This window comes from Balaenoptera ricei, chromosome 11 (assembly GCF_028023285.1).
Source record: "Balaenoptera ricei isolate mBalRic1 chromosome 11, mBalRic1.hap2, whole genome shotgun sequence".
In the NCBI taxonomy this organism is placed as follows: Eukaryota; Metazoa; Chordata; class Mammalia; order Artiodactyla; family Balaenopteridae; genus Balaenoptera; species Balaenoptera ricei.
In genome coordinates this window covers 41,040,999-41,058,401 of record NC_082649.1, presented here as the reverse complement: position 1 = coordinate 41,058,401, position 17,403 = coordinate 41,040,999, and the positions used below count along the sequence as shown (strand labels likewise).

Below are 17,403 nucleotides of genomic sequence, written 5' to 3'. Positions count from 1 at the left end.
TCAGCCTCTGACCCTCAGTCCCTCACACATTTCCATATCCTGACCCACCTTGAACCTGGCCACCTTGGGGTCCCAATCCTGAGCCCTGACCCACCCCCACACCCGTCTGCGCTCTGGCCCCAGACCCGGCCTGGCCTTCACCCTGTGGTGGCCCCGGCACCCTCTCCCCTCCTGTCTGCGTCCAGGGCGATGCCAAGATGATGGAGATCCTGCGCTACACACACCAGTTCCTGCAGAAGTTCTGTGCTGGGAACACCGGCAACCAGGCCCTGCTGCACAAGCACCTGCACCTCTTCCTCACGCCAGGGGTGAGGGCACGGGGCGCGGGGCTCCGGGGCAGGGCGGGGCTGCGCGATCCCCCTCTCTGATGGACGCCCTGCCCGCCTGCAGCTGCTGGAGGCGGAGACCATGCAGCACATCTTCCTGAACAACTATCAGCTGTGCTCTGAGATCGGCGAGCCCGTGTTGCAGCACTTCGTGCACCTGCTGGCCACCCACGGGCGCCATGTGCAGTACCTGGACTTCCTGCACACCGTCATCAAGGCCGAGGGCAAGTACGTCAAGAAGTGCCAGGACATGATCATGACCGAGGTGAGGGCGGCCGAGGGGTGCTTGGGGAACTCGGGCAGCGGGCAGGCGGGACCCAGACTTGGAGGAGTCAGACAGTGGGTCATAGAGGGGCCCTGGGGTGCTGGGCTGTGGAGGGGACTTGGGGGAGAACTGAGGATACAGAGGCTGGTCTAGCAGAACTTGGACTGCGGCCTAACAGGACTCAAGCAAGGCCCAGGAGAAATTAGGCGCCTTGTAGAACTCAGATAACGGGCCTGAGAGAACTCAAACACTCATTTCTTCATTTATCATTTATTGTCGTCTATCTACAAATCATGAGGCACCTGCTATGTACCAAGGACCATGTAGCCCTGGAGGAAATCAGTCAAATGAAAGCTCCGAGGGCAGTGTGCCCGGGGGGACAGGGATCACAGCTTTTGTGCTCATTGCTAGGGCCCCAGGGTCTGGCACATAGTAGGTACTCAGTGAACAAGTGAAGGGGTGAAGGGCTGAACCTGAATCTGGAACAGACATGTTCTCTGCTCTGGAGCATCTCACAGGGTGGGGAGGAGCAGGGAGAGAAAGGAGCAAACACTCAAGTGAAATGAGGGACTTATCAATGAGACGTCGTGTCTGGAAGTGCTGTGCAGTGTTAATTATTAATTGCTATTATTATATTACCGTGACTAACCTAATCGCCGACACCAGAGGGATGCAGTGTATGCTCCTCAAGGGTTTAAATTACAGCTATGGGAGCACAGTGGAGAGAGAGGGTGGGATTACAAAGGACTTCCTGGAGGAGGCGCCTCTGAGACAAGCCCAAGTGGGATTTTTTTCCTTAGAGGAGGGGGGACTTCCTGAGTCTGGGGTTCGGTGTCCTAGCTAACAGCAGAGGGCCTGAGACATCAGCCTGGGGCCCCAAGGGCCAGGGAACCCCAAAAACTCAAGCAGGGGAGGGTTTTCCTGAGTGTTGGGTGAGGGCTGGAGTCAGAGTCCCAGAGTCCCAGTCTCCCCCTGGGAAGCACAGGAGAGGGCTGGGGCCCCGAGCCTGCTGGACTGAGGGGGTCTGATGTGCCCCCTTCCCACCCACAGCTGACCAACGCAGGTGACGACGTGGTCGTGTTCTACAATGACAAGGCCTCGCTGGCCCACCTGCTGGACATGATGAAGACTGCCCGGGACGGCGTGGAGGACCACAGCCCCCTCATGTACCACATTTCCCTGGTGGACCTGCTGGCCGCCTGCGCCGAGGGCAAGAACGTGTACACCGAGATCAAGTGCACGTCCCTGCTGCCCCTGGAGGATGTGGTGTCTGTGGTGACGCACGAGGACTGCATCACCGAGGTGGGGCCTTTGTGCACATGGGGATCCCGGGGGCTGGGGGAGGGTGCGGGGGTGGGGAGCCAGCCCCTCAGCCCTGCTGGGTGGGGCAGGGGGAGGGAGGGAGGGAGGGAAAGTGGGGGAGGTGGACAGGGCTTGGGAGGTGGGGAGGTGATGGGGACTCGGGCAGAGAAGCAAGGGGAGGGTCGGGAGGAATCAGGGAAGCGCAGAGAGGGAGACCCGGCTCGTGCCCTGACCTCCCGGCCCCGCCTGCCCAGGTGAAAATGGCCTACGTGAACTTTGTGAACCACTGCTACGTGGACACGGAGGTGGAGATGAAGGAGATCTATACCAGCAACCACATCTGGACACTCTTTGAGAACTTCACCCTGGACATGGCTCGGGTCCGTGCCTGTCGGGGTGTGGGCGGGCAGGCAGACCATGGCGGGGGGGCAGCGGCCTTCCAGGGGGTGGGAGTGGAGGGGCCCCCAGGCATCAGTCTCTCCTACCCCAGGTCTGCAGTAAGCGTGAGAAGCGCCTGTCTGACCCCACCCTGGAGAAGTATGTGCTGACCGTCGTGCTAGACACCATCAACGCCTTCTTCAGCTCCCCGTTCTCTGAGAACAGCACCTCCCTGCAGGTGAGCTCCAGCTGCTGGCGGCTTCTGTGCGGGCGGGGGTGGGCGGGAGTCAGAATATATATATTCATATTTGCTTGTAGCTTATAAAGATACAACAGAAGAATATAAACGTGTATTAGTTATCAATGCTGTGTAGCAAATTATCCCCAAATATAGCAGTTTAAAACCGCAAACGTTTATTATGTCACAGTTTCAGTGGGTCGGGAATTACAGTGGAAATTACCATAGAACAGGAATTCCTAAATTCACTTGGTACGATGGGTCCCAGGGTGGCCGGGGACACCTGGCAGCCCTTATGCGCTGAAGACAAAGTGTGACGATTACTGCAGAGGATGGCAGAGCCGAAGCAGGAGAATCTGATGCACAGAGTCATCAGTGTTGGCTAGTTGGTCGTGGTGTCCCTAGAACTGAAAGAGGTAGACAGTCTTCTTAAAGCCTTTCTTATCCGTAGAGGCAGAAGAGCTCTAGGCTGTGAACAGGTGTTGGACTTGAATCCCTGAGAGTCACAGCCCCTCAATCCCCAAATTCCCAGACTCGAGCCAGGTCATAGCCCAGAGCCCTTGAAAGGAAGAGACCCATGTTCCCTTGAGGAAGGACCCTGCTACACCACCTAATTCATAAAGAAACACTGGAAGGACACACAAGAAACCAATCAAAGGGCTGCCTATAGGTAGAGGGACTGAGGGTGGAGCTGGGATAGTGCTTCTGAGCGAAAAAATACTGGGTCCCACCCTCCCAGCCAGGATGGGCTTGTTTTGACATATATGTGTTTGGGCTCTGGGACCCCTTTGGGACTCTGGTGATGTGTATCAGCTTTCCCCACCTCTCATTAGCCACAGGGTAGAGCATGGGAGAATGGGGCTGACGGGGTCAAGACTTCTTTTTTTTTAAAAGATTTTATTTATTTATGTATTTATTTTTTGGCTGTGTCGGGTCTTAGTTGCGGCACTCGGGATCTTCTTTGAGGCATGTGGGATTTTTCGTGGTGGCGCGCGGGCTTCTCTCTAGTTGTGGCGTGCAGGTTTTCCCTTCTCTAGTTGTGGCGCGCAGGTTCCAGAGCACGTGGGCTCTGTAGTTTGTGGCACGCAGTCTCTCTGGTTGAGGCACATGAGCTCAGTAGTTGTGGCGCGCGGGCTTAGTTGCCCTGAAGCACGTGGGATCTTAGTTCCCTGACCAGGGATCAAACCCGTGTCCCCTGCATTGTAAGGCAGATTCTTTACCACTGGACCACCAGGGAAGTCCCAAGACTTCTTGAAGTATTCTTTCTTATAACCTTTTGGTTTTTGTACCATGTAAATATATCCCCTTTCCACAATATTAATTTATTTGAAATTTTTTTAAAGGAAGAAAAGGGTCAGCAATAGGGTTATAAGCCCCAGGCCTGGGCCTCGGGGAGTTCTCACAGGGCTGCCATGTATAGTTGCGCAGGTTGTGCACTGCTGAGAGGAAACGGGGTGCCTTTTTCAAACTGGCACAAAAGCCCGTGGTAGCTATTGGAGGCCTTATCCCTCCGCCCACACCCAGACTCAGTAGGCTCTGGTCACCGGCCTGGGGCCGCCCAGGGTGGAATGTGGGCCGGGTTGTAGCAGTCGCGTTGCCTCTTGCAGACACACCAGACGATCGTGGTGCAGCTGCTGCAGTCCACCACACGGCTGCTTGAGTGTCCGTGGCTGCAGCAGCAGCACAAGGGTTCCGTGGAGGCCTGCATCCGGACCCTCGCCATGGTGGGTGAGTGTGCCGGGGCGCTGGCCAGCCCCTCCCCTCCCCTTCTCTCTCCTCCCCGGGGATGCCCGCCCTCACAGTAAACACCTTATCCCGAAGCTCGCCCATTAGCTGCTCCTAGGTGATGCTCAGTAAGTCCTTCTTGGTGTCTAAGTGGCGTCTTGGCAATTGAGAAGGGCTGTTTTCTCCTCTGAGTCAGTTCCCCGGAGGAGAGTGCTGAGTGGCATGCCCCGAGCAGAGTTTCTTGGGCTTACAAATGGTCTCAGGCAGGAGGGAGGCTGTAGATTGTTAGGGAGAGTTAGGGAAGGGGAGAGGGGAGGCGGGAGAGTGGAGGGGGGAGGGGTCAGAGTGGAGCCAGGGTGGAAACGAAGAGGCAAAAATTCCCTCTTTTTACCCTAAAAAGGGAAGAGGGCACCTCAGTTCAAGTGGGGGCCAGGGTGGGGGCCCCTGCACCCCAGGCCCTGTCCCCCAGTGTGACAGCCCCTGAGCCTGGCCCCTCTGGCTGAGCCCGCACCCCCCACCAGCGCCCCATCCCCTCTCCCCTCAGCCAAGGGCCGGGCCATCTCGCTGCCCATGGACCTGGATGCCCACATCAGCTCGCTGCTCAGCAGTGGTGCCAGCTGTGCAGTTGCCGCCCAGTGGAACGTCTCCAACTACAAGACGGCCCCGCGGGCCTTCCCCCGCGTCACGCCCACCCCCAACCAGTGGGACTACAAGAACATCATTGAGAAGCTGCAGGTGGGCGTGGGGCTGGGGAGTGTCCCTCCCTGTGCTGCCCACGCTCCCCGGGAAGGGGCTGGTCAGCTCGTCCACTCCTGGGGGCTGCTAGGGGCAGGGGACTGAGGGGCACCATTCCAGGGTTGGTGCTCGTGAAGGGAGCCGGTACACCCCTCGCTCCCAACAGCACCTTCGTGTTTAGAGAACACACTCTGTCCACTGTCTCATTGGCCTCTAGAGAGGGTGTTGTGAGTTACTATCCCCATGTGGCAGAAAATCGAGGCCGAGAGGGGGCAAAGGGTTTGCCCAAGGTCACACAGAGCTAGAGAAGGGGCTGGGAGGAAAGCCAGGGTATGCCCAGGGGCTCTGAGCAGACAGACATCACGTTCTGTCCGGGGTGGCTCCGTGGGCCCAGGGCCCCTCAGGCAGGCACAGGCCAATCCGTGGGGTGCTTTGGCGTTGGGGTGGGGGGAACGGCAGTCACACCCTGGTCATCCCGTGGGCCTGGGTGGCCTGCACCTCGCCCAGTGGTGACCCTGCCCTCCCCACGCCACCCACCCCAGGACATCATCACGGCCCTGGAGGAGCGGTTGAAGCCCCTAGTGCAGGCCGAGCTGTCCGTACTGGTGGACGTCCTGCACTGGCCCGAGTTGCTCTTCCTGGAGGGCAGTGAGGCCCACCAGCGCTGTGAGAGTGGAGGCTTCCTGTCCAAGTGAGTGGGATGCGGGACCGGGGCATGGGGGCGGCAGGGGCACAGCGGCCCAGGACGGGGAAAGCCCATGGGGTCAGAGGGCCGTGGTCAGGGACAGCAGCTGGAGGGGGGAGGGGGCCGCCCCAAGTGTGCCCTCCTTCCCCGCCGGCCAGGCTGATCCAGCACACCAAGGACCTCATGGAGTCGGAGGAGAAGCTGTGCGTCAAGGTGCTGAGGACGCTGCAGCAAATGCTTCTTAAGAAGACCAAGTACGGGGACCGGGTGAGTGCCCAGGTGGGCTGGATGCCGGGCGGGCTTGGCCACGAGGTCCAGGGGCTCAGGACCAGGACCGCTGGGCTGGGGGGGGTAGAGGGTGAAATGGGCCACTGTAGGCCTTGCTCCCTTCCCTGCAGGGCAACCAGCTGCGCAAAATGCTGCTGCAAAACTACCTCCAGAACCGGAAGTCCAGCTCGCGGGGGGACCTTCCAGACCCCATGGGCACCGGTCAGTACCGCGTCTCCCCTGCTTTGCCTCCGGGAGGCCCATTCGCTCTGGGCCCTTCCTTCCCCTCCCTCCACCTGCTCCCCCTTAAGCGAGTTTGCCCACTCCAGGCCTGGATCAAGACTGGTCAGCGATTGCAGCCACCCAGTGCCGGCTGGACAAGGAGGGGGCCACCAAGCTGGTGTGTGACCTCATCACCAGCACCAAGAACGAGAAGATCTTCCAGGAGAGCATTGGCCTGGCCATCCGCCTGCTGGATGGTGGCAATACCGAGATCCAGGTGTGGAGGGGGGCGGGGCTGCGGGGGGCTCACCTCCTTGGGTGGTGCCCCCTGCTCAGGAGGGGGACAGTGTGCCAGTCCCCAGGCCACGGGGGTGGGGCTGCGGGGCTGGGTGCCGGCGGCCAGTGTGAGTCCGGCTACTCGTGGGAGGCTCTGCCTCCCGTATCTGCCCCCGTGTCACGTGGCCCTTTTCTATCCTGCACCCCCGCCCTGCTCCAGCCGGGCCTGGGCCTGTTGCCCATCATCCCGCCCCCTATTAGTCCACCATTCTTGCCTCTCAGCCTCTGCTCAGGTCTCCTTCCCTCCTCTTCCACATCCTCAGCTTTTGGTGTCCAAGTAAAGGCCTACTGTCTCCAAAAGCCCTCTCTGATTATTTTATCTCCATTCATTTATTTATTCATTCATTCATTCTTCCCGTAAGTCTGCATTTAGTGAGTGCCTTCTATGTGCCTGGCAGTGTTCTAGGCGCTAAGGATTCAGCAGTGAAGGAAAGAGACAAAACCGATGTTCTCTTGGTACTCGTATCCTAGTGGGGACAACCGTCCCTAACTGCAATCCCTACGTAATACGGAGAGCATGCTGGATGGTGATAATTCAGGCAGGGGGCTTCAGGAGTTCTGGGCCAGGGGTATCTTAGAAGGAGTGATGGGGAAGGCCCCTGAGAGGGGACCGTTTGAATGAGGACCCGGAAGTGAGCACGTGGAAAGGTGGGACAGGGCGCACGGGGCAGAGCCGGCAGCAGAAGGCCGTGAAGGGGAAGTGGCTGATGTGGCTGGAGGGGGTGGAGGAGGGGTGAGTGGTAGAAGCTGGGGTCAGGGAGGTGGCAGGTCATCACGTGGCCTCGTGGGCACTGTGGGCCCAGGCCTGCCCCTGGGGAAGATTCAGGGTTTTGAGCAGAGGAGGGACGTGACTTAGACTTCAGAGAGACCCCTCTAGCTGCTGTGTGGGGAACTGACGGAAGGTCAAGGGCAGATGTAGGTGGGTAGGAAGCTACTGCAGGCCTCCAGCATCACCGTCACTGGCCCTTCCTCCTCCACCTCTGCTGGTCCTGACTGCCCCCCACCCCAGCCTTAGGCGCAGGGCACAGGGGCGTCTCTGTCTCCGTCACCTTGTCCCTGCAGCACAGGATGGAGCCCCCCGGGTCTCGCTGAGGGCTGCTTAGAGCCAGACCTGGTGCTGAGGCTGCCCCCTGTCTCACTGTCCACCTGCAGAAATCCTTCTACAACCTGATGACGAGCGACAAGAAGTCAGAGCGCTTCTTCAAGGTCCTGCACGACCGCATGAAGCGGGCCCAGCAGGAGACCAAGTCCACGGTGGCCGTCAACATGAGCGACCTGGGCAGCCAGCCACGTGAGGGCCGGGAGCCAGCAGACCCCACTGCCAAAGGTCAGGCTCAGAGGGTGCAGGATGAGTGGGGTCACGGGCCCCAGGGATGAGGACGTGGGCACAAGGCAAGGTGGGCAGGCTGGGGACTTAGGGTGGGAACGGAGGGTGAGGGTGAGGGTCTGGCTGCTCTCAGCAGCCCCAGCCTAACCAGGCCTCACCCTGCAGGCCGCATGGCCTCCTTCTGGATGCCCAGCTCCTCATCCCGCTATTCGCTGGGCCCCAGCCTGCGCCAGGGGCACGAGGTGGGCGAGCGCGTGCAGAGCAACGAGATGGGCACGTCCGTGCTCATCATGCAGCCCATCCTGCGCTTTCTGCAGCTGCTGTGCGAGAACCACAACCGGGACCTGCAGGTGAGGCCCTGCCCCACCTGACCCCACCTCCCCGTTCCAGGCCTTGCCTCCCGACACCTGCCCCGCCTCCCCAGCCCTGCCCCACCTCCCGACCCCGCCCATACTCCGTGCCCTGCATCCGGCCTGGGCACCACTGCTCTGAGGCCAGCAAGGCCCCCACCCCTGCAGCCTGCAGCATCCCAGTCCCCAGGCGGGCCCCTCCCTCCCTGCTGCAGCGGTGCCATGCCCCCCCCTCCTGTGCTCTTCAGAACTTCCTGCGCTGCCAGAACAACAAGACCAACTACAACCTGGTGTGCGAGACTCTGCAGTTCCTGGACATCATGTGCGGCAGCACCACGGGCGGTCTGGGGCTGCTGGGGCTCTACATCAACGAGGACAACGTGGGCCTCGTCATCCAGACCCTTGAGACCCTCACCGAGTATTGCCAGGGCCCCTGCCACGAGAACCAGGTGAGCTGTCGGAGCGGCGCATGGCAGCGTGGACATGGGGGAGGATGGAGCAGGCCGGGCAGGAGACAGACCGAGGCCCCTGGAGCTGCCACGATTCTGAGGGGGCCCAGGCCCCGTGTCACCCCCCACCCCTGCCTCCCGCCAGACCTGCATCGTGACGCACGAGTCCAATGGCATAGACATCATCACCGCGCTGATTCTCAATGACATCAGTCCCCTGTGCAAGTACCGTATGGACCTGGTGCTGCAACTCAAGGTGGGGCCCTTGGCAGCCCACGTGAGCATGCGTGGGTGTGCATGTGATGCGTGTGTTGAGTGTACATGCTGGTGTGTGTGATGTTAGCATTGTGTGTGTGTGTGCGGTGTGGGCATCACGTGTGCAATCATGGGTGACGTGCAGGTGTGTGATGTGTGCATGTTTGTACACACAAGTGCTTGTGTGAGCAAACGTGTTGGATGTACACTTGCTCTAGAAGCAGACATGTTCTGGGTTTATCCGAGGGCCTGCTGTGTCCGTGCGTGCTGTCTGGGGGGTGCACAGGGTGGGGGAAGGTGGCCTGTGGGTGGACTGGATACGCAGCACCCTGCTCACAGCAAGCCCTGGGGGTAAGTGGGGAACAAGAAGACCACGGGACTTACGGGCCAAGAGAGGCTGTTACGGAGTAGTCAGTGGAGGGGGTGGCGGGGGGCCTCAGACTGTGGCCTGTCCCTGCCTCCTCTCCCCCAGGACAACGCCTCCAAGCTGCTCCTGGCTCTGATGGAGAGCCGGCACGACAGTGAAAACGCCGAGCGCATCCTCATCAGCCTGCGGCCCCAGGAGCTGGTGAGGCTGGGCTGGCGGTCAGGTGGGGAGACGGACCAGGTGGGATGTGCGGGGCTGGGGATCAGAGCCCAGCCTGCCCTACGCCCCAGGAAGAGGGCATTCAGCAGCCCCTGCCCCGGCAGGTGGACGTCATCAAGAAGGCCTACCTGCAGGAGGAGGAGCGTGAGAACTCGGACGTGAGCCCACGTGAAGTGGGCCACAATATCTACATCCTGGCGCTGCAGGTACCGGCCCCACCCCACGGCCCCGCCCTAGCGGCCACGCCCCCACCGGCGACCCCGACCCAGTGACTCTGCGCTGCCATCTCACTCAGCTCTCCAGGCACAACAAGCAGCTGCAGCACCTGCTGAAGCCCGTGAAGCGCATCCAAGAGGAGGAGGCCGAGGGCATCTCTTCCATGGTGGGGGCCCAGAGGATGGGGCTGGGCGTGGGGCGGGGCTGGGCGGGAGATTGGATGGGATGGTATTGGGGGTGCGGCTAGGAGTTGGAGGACATGGCTATGACTCGGGGGCGGGGCTGAGGGCAGAGCTGAGACCTCAGATCCTGGCTGGAATCTGGGATGAGGCTGGGGGCGGGGCCAGGAACTTAGGGCAGACCTGTGGCCCAAGGCCTCGGCTTGAACCTGAGCAAAGAGCGAGCTCAGAATTGGGGGGCGGGGCTGAGGACCGGTGGGAGCCGGCTTGGTGGCCAGGGATGTAACCGGGACAGAGGAGTGGGAGCAAGGCTGCGGTGTGGGTCTGGGGCGTCTGGAAGCCTGGAGCAGGACCTAGGGGTGCACCTGGGCAGGACTGTGGAGGGTGCTGACTGTCCTATAGGATTGTCTCCCACTTTGGGGCTGGGTCTGGTCTAGCTGGGGGTCACTCAGTGGGGTGTAGTTCAGAGCTGGGCCCCAGCATGGAGGTGGGGGCGGGCCTGACCTCGGCATCCCCCCCGCCCCCAGCTCAGCCTCAACAACAAGCAGCTGTCGCAGATGCTCAAGTCCTCAGCACCGGCACAGGAGGAGGAGGAGGACCCCCTGGCCTACTATGAGAACCACACGTCTCAGATAGAGGTGGGACCCAAGAACAGCTGGGGGCCGCGAGTGAGGGCTGGGGCCTCGGGGGCCACGGCTCAGATGTGACCAGGTGCCCGTGTGCGTCCAGATCGTGCGGCAGGACCGCAGCATGGAGCAGATCGTGTTCCCGGTGCCCGGCATCTGCCAGTTCCTGACGGAGGAGACCAAGCACCGGCTCTTCACCACCACCGAGCAGGACGAGCAGGGCAGCAAAGTGAGCGACTTCTTCGACCAGTCCTCCTTCCTGCACAACGAGATGGAGTGGCAGCGCAAGCTCCGCAGTGAGGACCCCGCGGGCCGGCAGGAGGGCGGGGGTGGGGGCTGGAGCTGCTCACTGATGCCCCTGATGCCTCCCTCGCCTACTGGTGGGGGTCCCACCCCTGCCCCAAGGAGGGCTCTGATCACGTTTTCCTCCTGAAGTGGGGCCTGGAGCTTGTGCAGGCTCTGCGGCCTGGTATGGGGTGGGCAGGTGGTGTTAATCAGGGGCCCCCCCCTTACCCTGGCCCCGCCACCTCCTCCCCCAGGCATGCCACTCATCTACTGGTTCTCCCGCCGCATGACCCTGTGGGGCAGCATCTCCTTCAACCTGGCGGTTTTCATCAACATCATCATCGCCTTCTTCTACCCCTACGTGGAGGGCGCATCCACAGGTGAGGACGCAGGGCTGGCAGGTGGCGGCCCTGAGCCTTCCATGCTCCCTCCTCTGATGTGAGCTGGCCAGGCTCTGAGGGGACTGGATGCAGAGTGGGGAGAAGCACCCCCTTCACTGGCCTCTGGGTTCTGCACCTCATCACGGGGATGGATAGGGTCCTTGACCTCTGGAGACAGCACACACACATACAAGGCAGAGAGACCAGTTACGGTAGCAGCAGATGGAGAGGACCTCCTACCTTAGGTCTCCAGATGCAGGTGTGATGGGCAGGGCCCTACAGCCAGGTGAGCAGGAACTTACAGGGAAGGCTCCCAGAAAGGGGTAGCTTCTTGGGGTCTGTTGGGTGGGTGGGCTTGAGCAAGCCGCCCTATCCCTGCTCCCTGGCCCCCAGGTGTGCTGGGCTCCCCCCTCATCTCGCTGCTGTTCTGGATCCTCATCTGCTTCTCCATCGCGGCCCTGTTCACCAAGCGCTATAGCATCCGCCCCCTCATCGTGGCGCTCATCCTGCGCTCCATCTACTACCTGGGCATTGGGCCCACGCTCAACATCCTGGGTGCCCTCAACGTGAGTGCCAGAGGACCCCCACCGCCCACCCCCAACCCCTCCTGGGCTTGTCACGCAGCTGGACCTGAAGCTGGCCTGCTGCTCTGCCCCTTACCCCTGGTCCCTGTGTTGGGACCCCAAGCTCATTATAGACCCGAGGTTGGGACCACTCTGTGTCTCCTCTTTCCCCTGGACAACTCGGGGCAGCAGGCACTCAGAGCCAGCCAGCCAGGAGCCGCTTTGGAGCACCAGCGTCAGGGCTGCTGGGTTCCCAGTGTGAGTTGTGCGCTGCCCGAAGGCACATTGAGGACATCAAAGATTTATGTGTTATGACAGTTTCCTGACAGGTAGAAATAAAGTGTCTTGAGCACGTGGGGGGTGCCTTTTCCTAACTTACCTAGTCACCGTAAAGGCTAAGGACGGTCTTCTCTGACCCGTTCTCCTTTATCTGCATCTCACTTTCTTCCTGGAGCTGGGGACCCAAGGGGCTTCTCCTCTATTCTAGTCCCAGAAGCCCAGATGCATTTCAAGAAGCATTTTCATTAAGGCTGTGTTTGCCAGGCTGAGCAGGACCAGCTCAGATCCACTCCCCTGAAGACCCAGCCTTCGCCTCGGCTCTAGGCACCGGCTGGGCCTGGCAACAGGGGTGGAGATTCAGGGTGGGTAGTAGGGCACTGACCCCCATGCCCTGCACTTGCCCACAGCTGACCAACAAGATCGTGTTCGTGGTGAGCTTCGTGGGCAACCGTGGCACCTTCATCCGGGGCTATAAGGCCATGGTCATGGACATGGAGTTCCTGTACCACGTCGGCTACATCCTGACGAGTGTCCTGGGCCTCTTTGCCCATGAGCTCTTCTACAGCATCCTGGTGAGGCCTGGGTGGGGCTGGGCAGGGGCAGGGGCAGGCAGCTGGGGCTTCCTGCCAGTTGCTAACAGTTCCCCAGCCCCAGGCCTCTTGCTGCTGGGCTGGGAGGAGTGGATTTCCAGTGTCCTCCTCCGCTGGACCCCAGCCTGGCCTTCAAGGCCCTGATATCTACTCATGGCCCCATCTCCCCTGTACAGTGGGGGTCCAAGCCTGGACTCTTGAGCCAGACCATCTGGGTTTGCATTCCCAGTGTGGCCCCTCCTAGCTGTGTAACTTTGGGCAGGTTTCTTAACTGCCCGTGCTTCAGTTTCCTCATCTGTAAAATGAGGATAATTAAAGGCACCTGCCCTCTAGAATAATTGTGAGGATGAAGTGAGCTAACACACAACAGTTGTGTAGAGTGTGTCCTGGCACGTAGCAAGCACACTGTAAGTGTTGGCCATTCTTCTCCTGCTGCGTGTGGTATGCGCTGCCCATTCCACCCTCTAGCCTTCCCCTGCACCTCTCCGTTTCCTGGGCCTTGGAACTCCAGGTTCCTTGGAGACGACGGCCCCAACAGGCCTGCCAGCCTGGTTCCTCCTGCCCAAGAGCAGACGCCGCTGGGGGAGGCGGGGGGAACCACTGGTAGGCAGGTAGCCCGTGGGTCCAGCGGCGGCCCCATCTCTGCCCTGCAGCTCTTTGACCTCATCTACCGCGAAGAGACACTGTTCAATGTCATCAAGAGTGTGACCCGCAACGGCCGCTCCATCCTGCTCACCGCCCTACTGGCCCTCATCCTGGTCTACCTCTTCTCCATTGTTGGCTTCCTCTTCCTCAAGGATGACTTCATTCTCGAGGTCGACCGGCTGCCCGGCAACCACTCCAGAGGTCTGGGGGTGCCTCTCCTGGGCGGGCGTGTGGGGATGAGGGGCCTGCACAAGTGGCTGGAGTCGGGACCAGGGCCTGGAAGTGCTTATCCCATCAGGCCCCCTGCCTCAGTTTCTCCTCTTGGGTTCTGGGTGGGGGTCTAGCTCACTGCCTCCCTCTTCCCTGGACAGACTGAGGGAGTGGGAGCGCCTTGGGTCGCTCTTGTTTGAAGACCCTGTGGTTCATGTTAAACTCGGTACTTGTGGGAGCTGCCGGTGCGCCAGGGCTAGGGGTGCAGACCCCCCTCCCGGCCCTTGGAGCACAGCCCGGCGGGGGCAGGTACATGGAGACCCTTCACTGTAGCCAGGCAGTGGGGAACTGGTAGGATCAGGGCAGGCTTCCTGGAGGATGTGATGTTGGGGCCAGAGCTGGGGAGATGATGAGGACAGTCCTTGGACCTCCTGATTTTGATCCTGTCCCCTCCAGCCAGCCCCCTGGGGATGCCACATGGAGCTGCCACATTTGTGGACACATGCAGTGGGGACAACATGGACTGTGTCTCAGGGGTCGTGGTGCCCGAGGTCCTGGCAGGTGAGGGCAGTGCGTCCTGGGAGTCAGGTGCGGTGGGGGCAGAGGCAGGTGGCCTGGCCCGGGGCTGAGCACGTGCTCTGCTTGCAGAGGATGAGGAGCTGGACAGCACGGAGCGGGCCTGTGACACCCTGCTCATGTGCATCGTCACCGTCATGAACCACGGGCTGCGCAATGGTGGTGGTGTGGGTGACATTCTCCGCAAGCCCTCCAAGGACGTGAGTGCCCCCTGCCCCCTCCCCAGTCCACGGGGGCCCAGCCCAGCCCTCAGGTCATGGCCGGCAGAGCAGCTTGGCCTCCCTCCATCTTCAGGGTTGCGAGTCCCTGCACCTTTGCGTCCCCTTCTCCCCCCTGTCCCGCCCAGTCCCGTGCGGTTATGGTGTAGCTGAGCTATCCAGGCCCCTGTCTACCCAGGCATCCCCACCAGCTCACTGCAGATGCTCTGAGGAAAGACCTTGGCACCCGGCTTTCCCAGGCTAGGGAAGCCGTGAGTCAGACAGCGGGCGGGTCCCCGGCCACAGCGGCTTCATCTGAGAGGCAGAGCCCTGGCCCGCAGCCAGGGTAGGCAGGGTGGGGAAGCCGGCTGGCTCCATAAGGAGGCCTCAGGGTTTGGCTCGGGCAGCCCCACGTTCTCAGAATGTCAGTCTGTCCCTAGTGGCACAAGGGCGAGAAGCTGCTCCTTGGCCAGAGGGTTTCTAGAACGAGTGAGACCAGGTGTCCTGAGGGCAGGCAGAGGAGTTCAGAGCTGCTCTTCCCCTAACCAGCAGTCAGGGGCGGGCCATGCCCGCAGGCCTGGCTCCCCACGCCAGACTCCTCGAGGGCCTCTTCCCGGCCGCTGAGTCCTCATCCACACTCAGGGCCTCTGATTGTGATTCTCGTTCTGTGCGGTGAGGCTGGGTCCTCTCTGCCATCTTCAGTGCCCTGGGAGCCAGAGGCCCTTATTCCCTTCAGATGGGGGCTGCTGACCCCAGCCTCCCTGCCTTGCCCCCCCGTAGGAGTCTCTCTTCCCGGCCCGCGTGGTCTATGACCTCCTGTTCTTCTTCATTGTCATCATCATCGTGCTGAACCTCATCTTTGGGGTGATTATCGACACCTTTGCCGACCTGCGCAGTGAGAAGCAGAAGAAGGAAGAAATTCTCAAGACCACGTGCTTCATCTGTGGTGAGGCTGGGCTCCTGCCTGAGGAGGCCGTGGCCGTCGTCGGCCTCAGTCTGGCCCTTCCCGGATTCCTGTGGCCGCTGGGGAGCCCTGCCCTGGGGCCGACGGCTTGGTGGCTGTTCGCTCATCCCAGAACTGGGGAGAGCAGGACCCTGCCCGAACTTGGAGTCGTAGAAGGGAGTGGGAAAGGGCGTCAGAAATCCTCCCTTTAAACTCTCTGGGTCTCAGGTGAGGAACGAGCCTGGTCAGTGGCCTCAAACCTCTGGTCTCAGTCCAGGGCCTTTCTCCCCACCCCCTAGGTATGAAGTGCAGGTCCCCTCACAGCCACTGCAGGCAAAGAAGCAGGTGGGCCCCTGTAGGACAGGACCCTCATCCAAGCTTTTCCGGCTCCCCAGCCCCCGGGATCCTGGCGTCTGCTCCCATGGTCCCCTCTGTGCTGCGGCTTTAAATAGAAGTGACCTAAAGAGCCCAGAGTGCTGGGCTGTCGCCTGCATTCATCAGAACTTTCAGCCCAAGAACAATGTCCCCACTGCATCGGGAGGCTGTGCCTGCCCACCGGGTCTCTTGGAGGCGGGGGAGGGGGTGTACCCTCACCCCCACCTCCTGCCTCCGCAGGTCTGGAGAGGGACAAGTTTGACAACAAGACGGTGTCATTTGAGGAGCACATCAAGTTCGAGCACAACATGTGGAACTACCTGTACTTCATTGTGCTGGTCCGTGTGAAGAACAAGACGGACTACACAGGGCCCGAGAGCTACGTGGCCCAGATGATCAAGGTGTGGGCCCTGGAGGGGGGGGGGGTCAGGACAGCTGTGGACACTTGTTAAGAGGCAGCAGCGGACAAGGAACAGCTGGAGCCGACCTCGGCTACTCGGGAGCCCCGCCAGCTGCTGTGCTGCAGGGGGGCCTCCGGAAAAGAGCCCCCAGAGGACGCGCGTGGTGTCCGGGGCCCGTGGGTGCCTGATGCGAGGCGGCCCTGCTTGTGGCGGCTGCTCAGTGGCCCTTTCTGAGGGGCCTTTTCTGGCTGGGCGAGAGGGAGGGCAGCTTTCTGAAGCCTGGGTGGTCGCAGGCCAAGAGGGCGCCTGGATGAACTTTAAACTGTCAAACTTAGGATAAATCAACCATCACTCCAATGCAGGAGCGAAGGGAGTGCAGGCAGTGAGTAATAAAGGTCTGGGAGCATTTAGGGTAGAGGATGCCCATCAGTTCCATCAGACGTAGTGCATCTTTAGATTATTGCACATTAGAGGAGAAAATGCAGCCTAAAAGGAAAGACAGGTGGGGAGGGGGATCTATACGTCTTTTGAGTCTGTATTTGGATTGGTCTTTGAGTGCAGGTATTATCTGTTGATCTGAGAATTCAGAGCTTGCCACAAGGAACCAGAAAGCTGCTCGGTGTCCCCTCCCGCTCTGCCTCTGTCCCGGGAAACGTGGCTTTGCCTCATGTGTCAGATGCCAGCCACCCTCAGCAGAGGCCTGCTCCCTCAACGCACCATGTGTCTGACTCGCATCTTCCTGGGGTGTGGGGCGTGCTGTCTGGGCGGGAGGAAGGAAGGAAGGAAGGGAGGGAGGAGAGGCAGGGTCTGGGTGCAGAGGCCCGCCTTCCACCGCTCGCAGGGTGTTTGTTAGGAGAGTAAACAGGTGGTGTTGGTACCAGTGGGAGACTCGGGCTAACGGAAATTGGCCTCAGTGCTGTGGCCTCCTCGCCCGCTCAGGGTCACTGCCAGCTCACTCTGGCCCTGGGGAGGACCCAGGTCAATTCAGATTTTCCCGTGACACATCCCTGGGGAGTAATCTGGCCAAGGGTGTGGTAGCAGGCTCCCCCCACACAACTGCTTTTCTAAACAAGGCCTTCCTAGGCTGGCCCCAAGCTCGCTCACCCCAATGGTGATGTTTTTCAGAACAAGAACCTGGACTGGTTCCCCCGGATGCGGGCCATGTCACTGGTGAGCAACGAGGGGGAGGGGGAGCAGAACGAGATCCGGATTCTTCAGGACAAGCTCAACTCCACCATGAAGCTGGTGTCCCACCTCACTGCCCAGCTCAACGAGCTCAAGGAGCAGGTGTGCCCCTAGCCCTGTCCTGGCAGCACACCGGCAGCCTCAGGGCCTGCCTGGTGGCGTGGGGGAGGGTGTTGGGGCCTTCACGCTCCCCCTGTCCCCTTTCCTGCTGGCTCCTGTTCTTTTCCCCTCTGTGGAAAGCTAGACGGGGTCGTGGCCCCTATCCTCGTACCCCAGAAAGGCAGGGCTGAGCGGAACCTCGTGCTGG

At 60.8% G+C, this 17,403-nt stretch overlaps 1 protein-coding gene across 2 annotated transcripts in view; it reads left to right on the top strand.

Moving 5' to 3' along the window:
- Nucleotides 1-17,403, top strand: part of ITPR3 (inositol 1,4,5-trisphosphate receptor type 3) — a 67,208-nt gene that overhangs the window by 47,260 nt on the left and 2,545 nt on the right. Inside the window, exons 30-58 of one of the 2 annotated variants that reach the window (XM_059938911.1) lie at nt 186-308; nt 391-591; nt 1,642-1,893; nt 2,148-2,273; nt 2,384-2,509; nt 4,117-4,237; nt 4,779-4,969; nt 5,512-5,660; nt 5,813-5,921; nt 6,053-6,143; nt 6,251-6,420; nt 7,632-7,806; nt 7,972-8,156; nt 8,405-8,605; nt 8,751-8,861; nt 9,333-9,428; nt 9,551-9,652; nt 9,742-9,828; nt 10,369-10,479; nt 10,571-10,763; nt 11,007-11,132; nt 11,526-11,698; nt 12,382-12,546; nt 13,218-13,410; nt 13,876-13,980; nt 14,068-14,195; nt 14,973-15,138; nt 15,751-15,911; nt 17,037-17,198. In XM_059938911.1, coding sequence (XP_059794894.1) covers nt 186-308; nt 391-591; nt 1,642-1,893; nt 2,148-2,273; nt 2,384-2,509; nt 4,117-4,237; nt 4,779-4,969; nt 5,512-5,660; nt 5,813-5,921; nt 6,053-6,143; nt 6,251-6,420; nt 7,632-7,806; nt 7,972-8,156; nt 8,405-8,605; nt 8,751-8,861; nt 9,333-9,428; nt 9,551-9,652; nt 9,742-9,828; nt 10,369-10,479; nt 10,571-10,763; nt 11,007-11,132; nt 11,526-11,698; nt 12,382-12,546; nt 13,218-13,410; nt 13,876-13,980; nt 14,068-14,195; nt 14,973-15,138; nt 15,751-15,911; nt 17,037-17,198 — 4,299 coding nt within the window. Of the gene's footprint in view, nt 1-185; nt 309-390; nt 592-1,641; nt 1,894-2,147; nt 2,274-2,383; nt 2,510-4,116; nt 4,238-4,778; nt 4,970-5,511; nt 5,661-5,812; nt 5,922-6,031; nt 6,144-6,250; nt 6,421-7,631; nt 7,807-7,971; nt 8,157-8,404; nt 8,606-8,750; nt 8,862-9,332; nt 9,429-9,550; nt 9,653-9,741; nt 9,829-10,368; nt 10,480-10,570; nt 10,764-11,006; nt 11,133-11,525; nt 11,699-12,381; nt 12,547-13,217; nt 13,411-13,875; nt 13,981-14,067; nt 14,196-14,972; nt 15,139-15,750; nt 15,912-17,036; nt 17,199-17,403 lie in introns of both variants that reach the window. The other variant, XM_059938910.1, reaches the window with a different exon arrangement.